At 38.2% G+C, this 17314-nt stretch overlaps 1 protein-coding gene across 13 annotated transcripts in view; it reads left to right on the top strand.

Annotated features, from left to right (window-relative positions):
• The window catches only part of LOC105489277 (ATPase phospholipid transporting 9B (putative)), a 289967-nt gene that overhangs the window by 99493 nt on the left and 173160 nt on the right, over positions 1-17314 (top strand). For 11 of the 13 annotated variants that reach the window (XM_071085806.1, XM_071085804.1, XM_071085803.1 and 8 more), the window contains one exon: positions 14143-14223. The exons of 1 other annotated variant lie outside the window; for it this stretch is intronic. In XM_071085806.1, the coding sequence (XP_070941907.1) occupies positions 14143-14223 (81 nt within the window). Of the gene's footprint in view, positions 1-6574; positions 7848-14142; positions 14224-17314 lie in introns of those variants that run through there. One more of the 13 variants, XM_071085815.1, reaches the window with a different exon arrangement.

The following is a 17314-nucleotide window of genomic DNA, read 5'->3' as shown; positions in this document are numbered from 1 at the left end:
AAATCATTTTCATTTAGTTAAAAATATTTTCTAATTCCTTCATGATTTCTTCTTTTCATCCCTTGATTATTTGGAAATACATTGTTATTTGCTAAATAGTTGGGGATTTTCCCAATGTCTGGTAATTTATTGTTATTTAATTATCTTATGGTCACGGAACATATTCTGTTCTATTTCAGTCCTTTTATATGTATTGAAACTTGTGATATGGCCCAGCGTATGAACTCTCTGGGTCAGTATTCCATGTGAGCTTAAAAATAATGTTTGTTCTGCTATTGTCTGGATGTTCTGTAAATGTTCATTAGGTCAAGCTAATGGAAACTTGTTTAAAAAGTTTTATAGTTGTTTTCTACCATTCGTTCTCTGAATTACTGAAGAAAACTTTTAAGATCCCATACCTTCTGTAGATTGAACGAGTTCTCCTTTTGGCTCTGTTACATGATTCCTTATCTCTATTGAAGCACTGTTACTGGGTTCATACACATTCATAATTATTATGTTTTCTTGAATATGCCCTTTTTCATTATTCCTGGTAATATTCTTTGTTGAGACATCTATTTTGTTCTTTACTATTACAGTAATTCCAGCTTTTTTAAAATTAGCATTTACATGGTATAGCTTCCATTAGTTTTTGTTTTATGTATCTTTTTCTTTGATTTTAAAGTGTGTTTCTTAATGTAATAAAAGTAGGTACTGCTTTTTTTATTCTGAGAATTGCTGCATTTTTATTGTGTACATTTACTGTAATCATTAATGTGGTTGGGCTGAAGTCAGTCCTTTGACTCCTTAGGTTCGATTTATCCCATTTCTTTCTTTTCTTCATCTTTTGATGGTGTGTTATGTTTCCATTTAGTTACCATTGTTAGCTAATTAGCTATGTGCGTTAGTTCTGTTTTGTGTCATTATCATGTTTCCAGTGTGTTTTTAGCTTATCACAGTCTTTCTCCATGTCACTTACAGTGTAAGAGTCATGCACAGTAGATGTCCATGACTTCCTTCCCATCCTTTGTATTTGTGTCGTCTGTCTTACTTCTGCATATTATTAGCCACACAGTGCGTTACTGTTTTTGTTTTGTTTAAAGTTGTCAAGCACATTTTAAAGATAGTAAGAAATGAAAACAGTATTTTCTGTTCACCCATGTGTTTACCTGTTCTGGAACTTCTCTTTCCTGTGTGTGGATCCAAGTTTCCATTTACTGCCAATTTCCTTTAGCTCTAAGTACTTCTTTCAGTGAGTCTTGTAGTGAAGTCTGCTAGAGACTTCTAGCAGAAGTCTGTCAATTTTTGTTTGTTTGAAAATTGTCTTTATTTTGCCTTTTTCTTTCTTTCTTTTTTTTTTTTTTTGAGACAGAGTGAGACTCTGTCACAGAGGCTTAAGTGCAGTGGCGCAATCTCGACTCACTGCAGCCTCCGCCTTCCGGGTTTAAGCAGTTCTCCTGCCTCAGCCTCCCGAGTAGCTGGGATTATAGGCACGTGCCACCACCACGCCTGGCTAAATTTTGTATTTTTTTTAAAGTAGAGACAGCGTTTCACCATATTGGCCAGGCTGGTCTTGAACTCCTGACCTCAGATGATCCGCCCACCTCGGCCTCCCAAAATCAGGGGTTACGGGTGTGAGCCATCATATGGGGCCTATTTTGCCTTCACTTTTGAAGGATGTCTTGAAGTTTTCATTTGACAGTCTTTTCTTTTTTATCTTTGCTTTTCAGAGCTTTTATTTCATCTTATGGCATCCATAGTCCTGAAAAGACGCTTACAGGCATTCTTAGCCTGACTTCTTTATCCTCTGTGCCTTTTTCTGTGGGTATTTTGAAAGCCTTTCCTGTTCTGACTGGCTTTCAGGAATTTAAGTATGATGTGTTTTGATTTGTCTTACTTGGGTTTGTTGGGCTTCTTGTATCTGGAGTTTCATGGTTTTTATCCAGTTTCAAGATTTTCAGCCTTTATTTTTCTTATCTTTCTGCCCAAACCCCTCTGAGACATGACCAACAAAATTAGTCTAACTACTAATATCAAGTAAGTTAGTCTAACTACTCATATCAAAAAAGAGTAAGAACTTCAATGACGTGGGAATATCGAGTACTCAGATTCCCACATGCCACTGATGCTCTCTTACTCTTTTTCTCAGCCTTTTTTTTCCTTCTGTAACTCAATTTCGATAGTATCTGTTACTCTGTCATTAAATTCACTAACATTTATCTTTTTTAGTATCTAGTCTTCTGTTAAGCCCACCCAATGAATTTTGTTATTCCGAGTGTTGTAATCTCTGGATGTTCCATATGTTTCTCTCATTTTTGTTTAAATACCTTTTCTGTTCTTTCCTTCTATGTATATAGCTTCATTGGACTATTTCCATGGTTTATAATGCTGAATTCCATGTGTGTTAACTCCTTTATCTCTGTCACTTTTGGGCATGTTTCTATTTAAATTTTTTGGCCCTCGTTATAGACCCATACTTTCCTGCTTCTTTCCGTGTCTGGTAATTTTTTATTGTATGCTGAGTATGTAAGTGTTATATTTAATGTCTGAGATTTTCATTTCTATCTTTAAAGCATCTTGATCTTTATTAAATTAGTTCAGCAACTTGTGGGTCAACTTGATGTCTTCAAGGCTTGTTCTTAGACTTTGTTAGAGGCCTAGAGGCTCCTTTATTGGAATGCTAATTAATCCGATTGCTACAGCATGATCCTGCTGGGATCCTTCTGATACCTGCTGAAATCCTTGCTGGTTCACAGGTGCCTCTGAACTCTGACTAGTCAAAACTCAACTCTCTCCAACTCTGTAGTCTCTGTGGGTGGTTGGGGCTGGAAGTCTGTGGTTCTCCTTTGGCCAGACACACTCTTACCCTGTATGCTGTGTGTGCGCACATTCAGTAACACTTAGGTAGAACACTCTGCATATTTCTGCAAGTCTTTTTCTTCCTTGCCCCTTTTTGAGTATTTTGCAAATGCTAGCTGTCAGTTTCCCTGAATTCTGGTCTCAGTCTCCTAAATTCGGAATAGCTGCCTCCCTCTGCCTGGCTTCTGCCCTGTGAAGTGGTCAGTCTCTTTACCTGGGCTTATGTGGGGCACATGGCTTTGTTTCTCTTCTCCCTGGGGCACTGTATGTATCTAGTGTCTGAAAATAGATATTTTATAAATATTGTCCATTTTCCAGTTGTTTTCATGGGAGGGCAAGTCTCATATTAGTTACCACAACATTGCTTGTAGGAGCCCTTGATTAATTTTTAATGAAAAATATTAAGTTACTTGTGGATGAAACAAACTACGTGACATTTCAAATTATGGTTAAACTAAAACAAACAAACCTGTATTTGTTTATTGAGAAATTGCTTGTTGGTGGGGATCTCCCTGCTGGGAGGCTTGTGACCGCCCTGCCGAGAGCCTGAATGCCGGCCCTTCTGCCATCTCTAGATGTTCCTGCCCTCTCTGGGGGCTTCCCTTTAAAAAAGAGGTGGATGTCAGTTTTGAGTCCTGATTCTGATAGTAACGTGTGCATTGAAAATAATACATAAATCACAAAATAGAAAACCCCTGCCAGTCTGCGGCGGCTCTCATCAGCATGTTGGTATAAATCCTTTCTGACAGTACCTTCCCCGAGCCGCGTTCTTGCATGGTTGGATAATGCTGTATAGTACTGTTTTTTCCAGTAGAATCTTTATTCAACAATATGCTATGGGTCATCCTTTCATGTTAGAAATTGTGTGTCCTTGCAAGTGTTTTATTAGCTGCATAGTTTCTGATAAATTATAGCTTCTGTAACTGGCCTGATATTGGTGAATTTAAAAGTTATTTTGAAATTCTAGATTAAAAAAATAAGCATATTTCAAGAATTTTGGTTATTTGGCCAAAATGCTCTTCAGAAGACTATGCAACTTATCTACTGTGTATTAATTAATCAATTAATCTTTCCCTGTTTTCCAATCTGATAACTGTAACAATGGTATCCCATTTAAATTTACATTTGGTTAGATTTTAATGTGTGAGGTTGAAGATAATTCTTACCTAAGAAAGTATATTTCTCATATTTTTATTTTCTAAGTCTGTTCATGTTATCTGCTTAGTTTTCTACTGTGTGTTTTTAAAGTTCTTTGTATGTAAAGTTTGTTAATAACTTTTTATTTTCCAATTTTTCTAAATACTTTCGTTTATAGTTTCTGTTGCCCATATAAAAGTTCAGTGTGTTTATATAATGTGACCTACCAATATTTTTTAAATGGTTTCTGCTTTTTGGTTTTATGCTTAGACTATTTCTACTCATGATTATATTTTAAATAATTAGTTTTAAAATAATTCCTGCTTTACATATAAAATCTGATTACCATTTTTGGGGGGAGTTTTTTTTTTTTTAGTTTAATTAAAGTTAAAAAGAAAAAAAAGCTGTTAGGTGCATCAGTACCGTTCACTGAAGAACTGTTTTGTTAGTTTTTTTATTTTTTCACAAATTTAATATTGTCCCCAAATGGTTATACAATTCTAACTTTTCAACATCAGGGTATGAGCGTGTCTGTTTCTCCATAACTTTACCCAGTACACGTTGCAAATATGTTCTCCAATCTGTTTCTTAACTTCTGGCCTTATAATATCTTTGCCATGTAAATATTTCAAATTTTATTTAGGTAAATATTTAAATGTTTTCTTTTACTGTTTATATGTTTTTATTTATGCATTTATAGGCTTTGTCTTGTGCCAGGAGGCTGTTTGCCCACCAATATTCATTTATCATTTTAACCACTTTTAAATGTTTGTCAGTAGCTGGAATTGAAAGGTGAGAGCCAAGTAATTTGCATTTACAGTATTATAATTATTAAAATAGTTCCTGCAGTTCTGTCTGATGTACAGAGACCTAGGAGAGGGAAGTTGAATCATGTCACTTAGTATGTGTGGCTAAGGAATTGTTTTAGAGTTAAGTAGGTTCTTTATTTTATTTTATTTTTTTATTTCATGTTATGAGCTGAGCAGAGTCATGCCTCACTCCAGCCTACATCTTCTGTGTCATCATTTCCCTCCTCAGCCCTTTCCCATCCTTGCTGTGCTTCCCAGGGTTTTCAACTTGCTTTTCTTTTTTTTTATGTTGTGAAATAAATCTGTTCTGTTATCTTATTACTTGACATCTAGCTTATTATTCTCATACTATTTGTTAAGGTAAGTTTTATCATAGAGACATTCTTGCAATCTATTGACTTTCTAATGTAATTGGAACTGATTGCTGGGTTAGTGCTACTGTTTCATGGTTACATATTTCCTCCTTGTGTCCTTCTTTTTCTTGTATACATCCTCAGGTAATCTCTGCAGAACTAAAGTGCGGATAATATGAGTCCTTCAACGACTGGAGGGGATTTTGGTTGACTGTAACACTTGGACGAAAGCCCCACCCTCTGGGTCCTCCTCCTGAAGAGCCTTCCAAGGATTCTAGGGTCACTGGCAGTAGCCAGCTTGGGAGCAAGTCACACTAAATGATATTTTTCTAGCAGATTTAATTTTGCTAAGGGTAGTAGAAAAGAAAGTACAGAATCAAAACACTATGTTAGAAAATATTTGTCTGAAAAAACAGAAAGCCAAAAAATCCAGCCAAGCAAGAATATTGGTGTATGATTCCATTAACATACAATTCCGTACAAACAATCAGCAGGTGATAGAGGTTAGCAGTGCAGGGATAGGTGGGCTGCAAGGGGGAATGGGGGCACTTTTGTGAATAATGGAAATATTCAGTATCATGAGGTGGTGATGATCACAGGCATACACATATATCAAAACAAAACGGTACACTTTAAACATGCAGTTTATTGCAGTAAATCACACCTTAATGAAGTAGTTACAGTTTTTCATACTGTTATCTATAACTTTGAGTAGTGCTCTTTGCCATGATTACAGGAAGTGACATTTTATTTTCTTCAATATTATAGGATGTTTTCTTTATTTTTATTAGTGACAGATATACACATATATAAATTCAAAAATATTTACAGAATTAAACAATTCATACAATGCAACTTTAAAATTTTTGTGGCCAGTACACTTTGATACAGAGTCTGATTAAGAATTTTAGTGACATAACTATATGGCAAAATGAAAACATTTTAATTTTTGCTGTGACCACACCACCAAAAAGCAGTATATCCTAGGAAAAAAGGAAGTTCAACTGAATATCTGATTCATTAATCAATTTTAAATTTTAGCTTCACATAACTTGGCATGTTAGGTATAGATCTTTTTTCCTTAGAGAAGAAAGCTCTGATTTCATTATGGATGCAGGCAAGGCAATTGAGTTTTTCATGTAATAGCTTATGCCCATAATCGTCCTCATTCTGATGTTGGTGTCTCTCGTGGTGTAGATCTGAGGGTCTTCTGTGTTGTGAGCTGTTCGTTGTATCCGAGTTGTGTCACATCAGACTGTGTCCATGGTGACAGCCAGGCTAAGTGAACTTAGAGACCTAAGAACTCATCTGGAGGAATAACCTTCATCGATTCTGTTACATTTTCAGGAACTTAATATGATCAGAGGATTAAAATTTCGAAGAGTCATGTAATAATAGCTGTGCTTCAGAGCCTGTAATGGCAGGTGCGGTTTCTTGTGGCTTCATAGCTGTCTAGAGGCACAGTTTTCAGGCGTTGTAGACATTTGGGAAATATGTTTCTGGCTTTTGTGATCAAACAAATTTATTAACAACCACAAGACCACAGTAATTTTCAATAAATCATGACATGCTGATTTATTTCAAAAGATCCATATAGCAGTAAACAATACCATTTACATTTAATTAGTTTTATTGAACAAAAGGCAATTTTATTTGTAATGAACCACATGTTATGATTAAGGATGTATTTTAATGACCTTTAAGTAATGCGAACAAATGTTGCCCTTGACCTCACAGCAGAGGCTTTCTTCCATTATTGAAAACTTCAGAATGATTTTTAAATTATCGTGAAAAGCTTCGAATGACATTCTCATTATTGTGCCATTTATTCAGTCATTTGATGTCTACTATACTAGATGAAATGCATTACTCTAAATGCTGATGTGTGTGTAGAAATGAGCTTGCCAGCCTGTTTTTTATTTTCATGTATCAAAAGGTAGTTTGAGGTATGAAAGTTTCATGTTTTGGAAATTACTGTGACAGTGTCATATTCAAATGATGAGTGATTCTCAGACTTGCCTTATTGCTGGAATCATTTGACTGCTTATTAAACATTCTAGTAGAAGCTTCATAATTCTCAAGTTACTAGAGAATATTTCTTTTTGTGTAAACCAGCTTAATTGAAAATAAATTTTTGCTATTAACAGTTAATACATAGTCTAAGTTACTGTAACAGTTGCACTGTGGTAAACTAGTATGTTCAACCTTTAGTCCACCCTTCCTGCAGCCTCTGTTCTTTAGAAATCTGGAAACTAGCCTGCACGTATTTTTCAGTTTCTTGAAAGGTGTGTGAATTCGCTTTCACGTTGAATGTACTTTCGCAGAGCTTGTAAGGCAGGAGTGAGGAGGAATCTTTCTGCCTGTGTGTTCTCTGCTGACAGGTGTTCTCAGGGCTCTGAGCTCCTGCTCCTGCTCTCCAGCTTTGGGGCTTGGGTGGGAGTGCACTGTGTGCATCGTGGTCTCCAAACCATGTGTCTCAGATGTGTTCCATGCCGTGGTGCTTTCCTTGGATGGATATTTTGGTAGCATTCTGAGAGTAGCTTTGGAGCTTCAGTCCTGAGCTTCATCCTTTCATTGATTTGAGAAGCATCTTGTTCTGTGTGTGAAATCACTGTCTGCTGCACGGTCTAGGATGGCTTCTGTTTCCTGTACTGAAACGTGACTGACACACCTTGAATCAAAACAGATTTTCACCCTCACAACAGCCCAGGTGGGTGGTCAAAGGCTGATCTCTGCTGATACGTGATATGTGGTTTTGCAGGGTGGGTTCCAGTGGCTGCCCCACCTCCACACTGCCCCACAGGGGAGGGGAAGGAAGGGCCTGGTGAGTACTTGGACTCAGAGGGGCACATGTCTTTTCACATGCTCTGCTGGCCAGAATCAGTTATATGGTCCTAACCAGCTGCAAAGAAGGCTGAGAAATGCGTCCTTTAAGTGAGAAGCCGCCTACCCATCTACAGCTCCAAAGTTCTATTTTTCAAAGGAAATGGGAAGAAAGATGGAAGGTGGTCTCTGCCGAGCCATTTCTTCATTTTGTCTTCTGTTGAGTGTCTGATTCCCCCTGTGCTGCTGCTGCATGGAGTGCACAAAACCATTCCAGCAGCTCTCAGAGGACTGTGCTACCCTGAGAACAGGATGCTCCCTTTAGAATTGTTGTCATAATTACCTGTTTTATTAGCATCAGTTATCTCACGTGCATTCTTCAAGGAACTCAAAGCAATTTACAAATTTGTATGTTAATGACTCACATAGATTAAAATATAAAAATGAATGAAATGTCAACAGAAAAACAGTAAATATTCTTCTAGAAATGAAAAAGACCGTATCAATTTTAGATGATCGAATCTTCTCTGTTAAAGATTTTTTTTAGGTGATTGAGCGTGACATACAACTCTCCAGTCCCTTAAAGAAGAGATCTGGCAGGAGGAGTCCTGTGTAGAAAACATGAGGACGCCCTTTAGCCATGCTACCCCTTGTTTAAAAGGATTATTGGAATGCGTGTGTAGAATCCACAGGGAAGAGAAAGCCCGATACAAATGTAAAAGCCGAGCCCGGAGGAAGTAGATGTTCAGGAACACAAGAGAATAAATTCAAATGTCTAATATACTTTAAGAAATCTGAGAGGATGTTACTAGCAACCTAAATAAAACAAGCTATGAGAAAGGATCATGCGGAAAATAAAAAACTCTTAGAAATATATATAGTTGATGAAATTTTACAAAAGCAAGTAAGAGTGGAAAATGAATTGTTCTGCATCCCTCAGAATACAGGGCAAGACTGGGAAATACAAATTGATGGTTACCAGTTTTAGCTCGGCCCTCAGTGCTCCCTGTAATCCTTGTTAGGAGTTATAATCAACTGTGGGTCCTCTTTTTTTTTTTTTTTTGAGACGGAGTCTCGCTCTGTGGCCCAGGCTGGAGTGCAGTGGCGGGATCTCGGCTCACTGCAAGCTCCGCCTCCCGGGTTCCCGCCATTCTCCTGCCTCAGCCTCCCGAGTAGCTGGGACCACAGGCGCCCGCCACCGCGCCCGGCTAGTTTTCTTGTATTTTTAGTAGAGACGGGGTTTCACCGTGTTAGCCAGGATAGTCTCGATCTCCTGACCTCGTGATCCGCCCGTCTCGGCCTCCCAAAGTGCTGGGATTACAGGCGTGAGCCACCGCGCCCGGCCAACTGTGGTTCCTCTTATTGATGACAGTGCTTTCAGACTTTTCCACTCTCCTTTAATTTCTGATCCAACTGTCTTTTCCTTCACCGGTAAGACCAGTTTGTCTTAACTTACATGGAAAAAGCAGTCTATCAATTGGAAATTCCTTCATTATCCCATAAAGAAAGAACATTACCTCTATTCCCCTGTTTTGCCTATAATTACACTAAATAATCCTTCTAAGAATAATTATTTTATAACTTTCGACTGATCTTATCCAATTGTGCTTTTTAGAGACCTTGGTAGATGAGTACTTTCTTCTCTCTTTTTCTAATCTTTCTCTGTTAGTTTCTTTCTGTTATCCCTTAAGGCCTTCAAGTGTACCTCGGCTTCTCGTCTTCCTTTAGATCTTTCTTCAGTATTACCGTAATTGAATATTTTTGGAATACTATTTTATCTCTTGACTTTTTAGCACTTTTTTTTTTAGTTTGCAGTATGCTCTTAACTAAAATATGCCTTTAACTAGAGTTTTTAACTAGTTACAGTATGCCTTTAGAGTTTGCAATATGCCTTTAACTAAAAGTGTATTGTGAAAATTATACCACTTCACATAAAATATAATAATTTCGTCCTTGAGACCAGGCACGGTGGCTCATGCCTGTAATCCCAGCACTTTGGGAGGCTGAGGTGGGCGGATCACAAGGTCAAGAGTTCGAGACCAGCCTGACCAACATGGTGAAACCCCGTCTCTAATAAAAATATAAAAATTAGCTGGGCATGGTGGCATGCACCTACATGGTGGCATGCTCAGCTACTCAGGAGGCTGAGACCAGAGAATCACTTGAACCCAGGAGGCAGAGATTGCAGTGAGCCAAGATCTTGCTGCTGTACTCCAGCCTAGTGGACAGAGCAAGACTCCATTTAAAAAAAAAAAAAAAAAAAAAAAGAATTTTGTCCTTGAATAGACCTATTTCCCCCACTCACGCTTTGTACTATACAGTCCCCTTGAACAATACAGGGGTCAAGGGTGCCAATCCCCCATGAAGTCAAAAATCTGTGTGTAAACTTTTAACTGCCCCCAAATTTAACTGTTAATAGCCTACTGTTCACTGGAAACCTTGCTGATAACCTAAACAGTTGATTAACACATATTTTGGATGTCATATGTATTATATACTGTATCCTTACAATAAAGTAAGCTAGAAAAAAGAAAATATTATTAAGAAAATCATACTGAACAGAAAATACACTTATAGTACAGTACTGAATTTATTGATGGCACAAGTTGACATCACCTGTTTACAAGGTGCACTGTCTGTCTGAAATGGTGGGCAGCCATAGCTGCAGACTTTAATCCACCACACATGCTGAGCAACTCAGCTTTTTCTTGTAATGTCATGACTTTTGTCTACTTTTTGAGAACATTTCCATCCAGCATCACTAGAGGCACTTCTTATGGGTCCTGTGGTGTTATTCAAGGTTCACACCATGGTATTATGCTAAACACGATGGAAAATATGTGAGCGCCATGAGCGAGCACTCGGTACTGTGATGCATAGGGTCCTGGAGCGGAGACGGCTCACGCAGATGCACGGGGTCCTGGAGGCGGAGATGGCTCACACAGAGGTCAATGGTGCCGCACCACATTTCCAGCGGACCCTCACACTCACTCCCCGCAGCAACAGCAGGAGGGGCTGCGACACGTTTCCGGGAGCACAGTGTGTACTGCACTTAGTTCTGTGCAGTTAGGGTTTGATACTGCATCTTCATCAATTTGCAAGTCACTCAGCTGCAGATGTTGTCATGACCTGTGTGTTTAGGTTTTATTTTACTTTTAACTTTTTGTAATAGATTTGTGTATATTTTATAGTAGAAAGTGATACAATAGACTACGTCTACATACATTTTATGTTCTCATGTTATACCTAACTTTAAACATTTAAAAAATATTTCTAGGCTATGTGATGTATCTTCAAGGTTTTTCAGATTATCAACAAATCTCCAAAAGTTTTCTAATAGATTTATTGAAAAAATTTCTTGTATAAGTGGACCTGCACAGTTCCAACCCATGTTGTTCAAGAGCTCACTGTACTTTTTAATATGTACTATATCTACAAATATTATAAACTGTTCCAGCCCATTTTATTTATATACATACACACACCCCCACACCCATATAGTTTTTTGGCACAGAGTCTTGCTCTGTCACCCAGGCTGGAGTGCAGGTGGTACGATCTCGGCTCACTGCAACCTCTGCCTCCCGGGTTCAACCAGTTCTCCTGCTTTAGCCTGGTGAGTAGCTGGGACTACAGACATGTAGCAGCATGTGTGGTTAATTTTTGTAGTTTTAGTAGAGACGGGGTTTCTCCATGAGGGCCAGGCTAGTCTCAAACTCATGGCCTCATGTGATCTGCCTGCCTCGGCCTCCCAAAGTCATGGGATTACAGGCGTGAGCCACCGGGCCTGGCCCATTTTATTTATAGTTTAAGGGAATTAAGATTAAAAATTGGATTTGGGTTTTTTTTGTTTTGTTTTGTTAAATATTTACTTAGATATTTACCACTTTTGTTCCTTACCATTCCTTCTTGACGATATGAGTTTCTGCCTGATATTGTTTCTTTTCAGCCTAAAGGACCTCTGCTGATATTCCTCTAGTGGATATCTGCTGGAATGGAGTTCTCATTTTATTTATCTGACAGTGTCTTTATTTCACCTGTATTCTTAAAGAATATTCTTGCTGGATATTGAATTCTTGCTTGACAAGTCTGCCCTCCACACCCTCCACCCCTCACTTTAAATATTTTGTTCCATTGTCTTCCGACTCCATTATTTATGAGAAATCAGTGGTATTTTGATAGTACTTCTCTTGTGTGTAATGTTATTTTTCTCTAGGTATTTTTGAGATTTTTTTTTTTTTTTTTTTTAGCAATTTGACTTTTATTTCTAAATTTTATTTGTCTTTTTAGGGGTTTTCTGGGCTTCCTGAATCTGTACATTTCTGGCTGACAATAAATTGGCATATTTTTAGTCATTGTTTCTTCAAGTAGTTTTTGTTTTTTCATTCTCTGTCTCTCCACTCATTCTGAACCCCAGTTACATGCATGTTAGACTCCGTGATATTCCCTTCATGGTTCTATGACTGTATTCATGTTCAAAATAATTTTTTCCTATGTCCTTTGGAATCATTATCTCTTGACCCACGTTCAGATTCACCATCGTCTGTAATCTGTTAATCCCATCTGAAGAATTTATTGCAGACATTGCATTTTTTCAGTTTTGGAATTTCTGTGTGCTTCTTCGTTCTTAAATACACTTTCTCTTTCTTTGTTGTGATTTCCTCCTTGTTTACTCGTTAGGAGCATGCTTTTCTTTCAGATGTGCTAAAGCTGCTTTGAAATTCTCCCTTCTTAATTCTGATGTTTGGTCATCTCAGGGCTAGTCTTCACTGATTATGTGCTTTCTTGGGTATGGACCTTGCATTTTTGTTTCTTCATATGTTTAGAAATTTGGATCATCTCTTCATTTTTTAAAATGATTCATTGTAGAGAGGCAGGATTCAGGGTTCTGTTATGTTCTCCTGAAAGTACTGGTTTTTTGTTTGGTTCTGTTTTAACTGGTAGCTAACTTGACTGAAGTCAAACTCTAGACTCTACCTTTCTGGCATTAGGGAGCTGCTGTGGTGGTCTCGGTTCCATTCTTTTAGTGGATATAGGTTAGGGCATGACAGGTTAGATGTCAGAATGAGATCATACACACATTCGGCCCCTTCTGAGGCACTCTCCTTTCTGAGCTTCCATTTCTTTCTCACTTTGCAGCTGCTGTGGTCACCCTAATCTCTCACCTCTGCTTCTTCATGTCTGGGAGTCTGGGAGTTTTCTGTTTGAGTTTTAGCAGCCATGACAGAACTTTATACACTCACATGTACAGAATGGAAATCAGAATTGTAGAAATGGCAAACTCTGTGTATTAAAGGGTCATGGCGGGGCGGGTCACAAGACCACCCAAAATTAGATGGTTTGTTAGGAGGACTCCCCAGGACTCAGCATATGATCCTCCTCCTGGCTGTGATTTATGACAGCAAAAGCATAGAGCACAGTCAGCAGCAAGAAGAGGCACTGGGGTGGCTTCCAGTGGAGACCAGGCTCAGCCTCGCCTCTGGAGACTCTCTGATTTAACCTTTATGTGTAGTCAATGAATGAAACAACCTAAAGCCTATGTCTTTTCTGCTCCAAAATTAATGGTATGAAAGTAGCTATGATGTGTGTTTTGTGAAAGCTTTCCCATGTGATTTTATAAGTATGCATCATGAGCACGTGGTTCAGACACATGGAATAAGCACGTCCTCATGGCTGTAAGGAAGGCCACGCTTAGCTTATAGTGACCAGTGCCTGCTTGTGGCTGTAAGGAAGGCCACACTTAGCTTATAGTGATCAGTCCCTGCTTGAATGAAAACATGTAAATAGATCTAGGAATTTATTAAACTGTTTTATAAAACTTATGAGGAATTGTGATAGTTCCTTAATTCCCCCTGAACACTTTGAGGTGACTTCAAGATATTCCTAAACAGGCTCCACCTCTACCATTGGAGCCCCCCGGCAGGCCCTGGGGCTGCCTGTTGTGATGTCTCCTGCATGATTTTGATTCACACCTGCTGTTCAAGGGCACACCCTGTCAAGCTTAAAAATGTTTTCTGTCTTTATCTGACATTGTAATTTATAGTGTTGACACACAAAAATCTAAGAAAATCAATGATCGCTTTTTGTAAATAATATATGAAAAATATTAATTAGCAAATGAGAAATTTCCAAGTAATTTTACTAAATTATAACATTATAATCAATTCAAATGTTCTGTATTCCAGGACCTTTTTTCTATCAGTGCTTATGTTTATGCTCAGAAACCACAAATGGACATTCACAGTTTTGAAGGCACATTTACCAGGGTAAGTTAAACCTGTTGTTCAGTACAAATAGAGTTATTGTGTAAGTTAAAAGTAGCAAACCTTTATTTTGAGACAGTTCAGTCAAGAATAAATTCAAATAGAAGTTTCAAACTAGGAAGGGAAAACCTATATAATGTTTGAAGTTCTTAAGTGTACCCATATTTAATATGTCTTTGGGATACATTTAGTACAGTTTTTGGAATTTTTTTAGCATAGTTACTAATAAGATCTTTATCTCCTAAAATATTGTGAATCAGTTAAATGAAGTAATTTATTTTCATTTTGACCCATAGTTGGTATACCATAATATCCACATCATGTCTAGCTTTTTACTGTCTGAGTTGGGTGGGTGTTTGTATGTATGTCTGTGAGTCTGTATGTGCATGTTATGTTTCTTTATACACATATGTATATTTCATGCCACACACTTTATATTATTATAGAGTTTTGTTAAAGCTGGAAGAACTTTGCCCCTGACTAATAGGGCTTGAGAGACTCAGTAACTCTTTATTTTAACAGCTTATAGCTGATATTATAAATGCTTTATAGTAAGGGATTTTAGTACATGACTATAGGTTATTTGTAATTGCTGCAGTTATTTTAAAAATACTTTCGTTGGTGAATTCATCTTTTATTTCACTCTTGGTCACATGCAGTTATTGGCAAGCAGTTGTCATCACTTGAAAAAGCATTTTCAGAGCTTATATAATGCGACAGTTAGTGTGCAAACTCTGGGAATGTGAAGTGCGGGCACTGTGAGGTCATTACAGTCCTGTGGTGCTCTGGGCCTTTTGCAGCTGCCTATTTCCATAGGTGCTGCACACAAGCATGCATAAGATGTTCATGGAGGGACAGAGGAGGAAGCATGTCCTGGTGATAAGTATCATGCAATGAATTCTGAAATAAACTCATATCTTTTTTTTTTAAACAAAAGTAGTTGTTATGAAAACAGTGTGTTCTTATTAAAGACAACATATGAGAATAAATGTTACAAAAAGGTACCCTTAGTATGATAAATGAAAAGTTATTTATGTAACCACTATTAAGAATTTGAAATATTATTTGCTTTCTTCCTTTCCTTTTCTTACTCTTTTCTCTAATTTATATTGCTCATGACTTTGAAAAGTTGGAAATGTTTGCTAGACAATGTGTGGAAGTACAAGGAAGTCAGAGAGCAAGTGCGGGTTGGCTGAAAAACCTGGTTCAAAGGGAAGCATATGGCTCAGTATGCAGGTGTGACAAGGGCTGGGCCATGTAGGACTAGAAAGATATCCAGGCTTGACCGGAAGAAGCCATTGAAGGATCTTCAGCTTAGAAGAGAAATGATAAATATATTTTTAAAAGATTCATTCATAAGTTCTGATTCCCTTAGGATAATGGTGGCCACTTAATTTTGTTATATACCACATAGCCTTCCAAAATCATACAGGCTAACTATGAGAGTAGAGAGTGTAATCTGTAGCTCATGTTTAGCAGAAATGTGAGACAGAAAATACTGTGAACTTCAATTTACTGTAAGTGGGGAAAATATCCAGAATAACACAGCTCCAGAGCCAGGATGGTGCAGCAGAAGGAGATTGTCTTGGGATGCTGATATCATGTAGGTTTTGCATTCAGAAGAAAAAGGATTCCTAAGTAGGATAATGCATCCTGTGAATGAATTGGGTAAGCAAAGCGATGGGACATTGAAGGGACTTGTGGAGAAGTACAGATTGGAAGTGACCTTGGGGGAATGTACAGGGGCAAGGGGCACTGGCAAAGAGTTGGTGGCTCTCGGAGGCTTAATTAGGAAGAAAAAGACAAAGTTGACCTTTCTGAAACATGATAATAGCAATCAGAAGAGTCAGTCCACACCACCCCAAAAGGATGCTTTTCACTGAAGACATTGACCTTCATTGTGCCTGTAGAAGAAGACACTCTTGGATTAAGAAACAAATTCCACCTCCCATCCTTGGAATAGGATTTCCTATTTGTACAGATTCAAGAAAAACAGCTCTTATTATTATGAATAGAGGAAGGAACCCATTTTGCTGTCTCACCCAGGCTAGAGTGCAGTGGTGTGATCATAACTCATTGCAGCCTCAAACTCCTAGGCTCACGCAGTCCTCCTGCCTCAGCCTCCTGAAGTGTTGGGATTATACACACGAGAGCCATCGTGCCTGGGCAAATGTAGTTATCAACAGAAGAAAACAGATAAGTGAGAAGCACAATTTTCAATTGATAAAAAATTTCTAAAAACAGGGAAAGGAAAAACCTCAATGCAAAGTAATTCTATAACAATGCAACAAGCCTGATTTAAATATAACTAACCAAACGATGGTACTTAGGAAAGAACACCGTAAATCAGACATTTAAAAACACAAGAATCAAAGTGGAATAAATTTCTCAAGAATATAAGAATAAAAGCTTAAGAATAAAACAGGACAATGTGAATGAGAAGGCTAACTGAACTCAGGAGAACACTGAACATGAGCATCTGAGAAGGGAGGACTGAATCACAGCATGCCTGTGGGGGATGCACAGTAAGAGATAGGGAGGTTGTAAAGAAAAGAGTCGGGGAAACGAGATGATTAAAGAGGTGAAAAGGACTAGAGGTTGATAGATGTGGAAGAACGGCAAGAAAGACCCGACATGAGAGTCTTGAAACAAAATCATGAAGCGGTTTGAAACATTGACAGCTCAAGTATGTGTTACTAAATACAAGGATGTCTGAAGGTACACACTGAAAGGGCCCAGCATGCACGTGAGAGAACTTCAAGACATGTAGCTGCTTGTCATATTTTACATATACAGGGAAAAATCCTTTGGTCTCCCTGGGAAAATGACTAGCTCCCCACAGCTGGAAAGGGCCAGGTTGGTGTCAGTGTTTGCAGCATGCAGAGCCATACAAGAGCAGGGCAGCCTTTCCAGGAGGCGCAGGGGAAGAATGTGTGAGTGGAGCGTTTTGCTCCTTCGAGACTGTCCTGCAAGTGCCAATTCTGTGGAGAGCAGTCTCAAGCTCTCAGAATTCAGAGAGAATTCTGTACAATACAGAATTCAGGTGTGTTGTACACATGAGCCTTTTGTGAATAATCTCACAGAGGATTAGCTC

The sequence above is a fragment of the Macaca nemestrina genome, chromosome 19 (genome assembly GCF_043159975.1).
Source record: "Macaca nemestrina isolate mMacNem1 chromosome 19, mMacNem.hap1, whole genome shotgun sequence".
Lineage (NCBI taxonomy): Eukaryota > Metazoa > Chordata > Mammalia > Primates > Cercopithecidae > Macaca > Macaca nemestrina.
The sequence above is the reverse complement of the archived record's forward strand: the minus strand, read 5'-3'. Positions and strand labels throughout refer to the sequence as shown.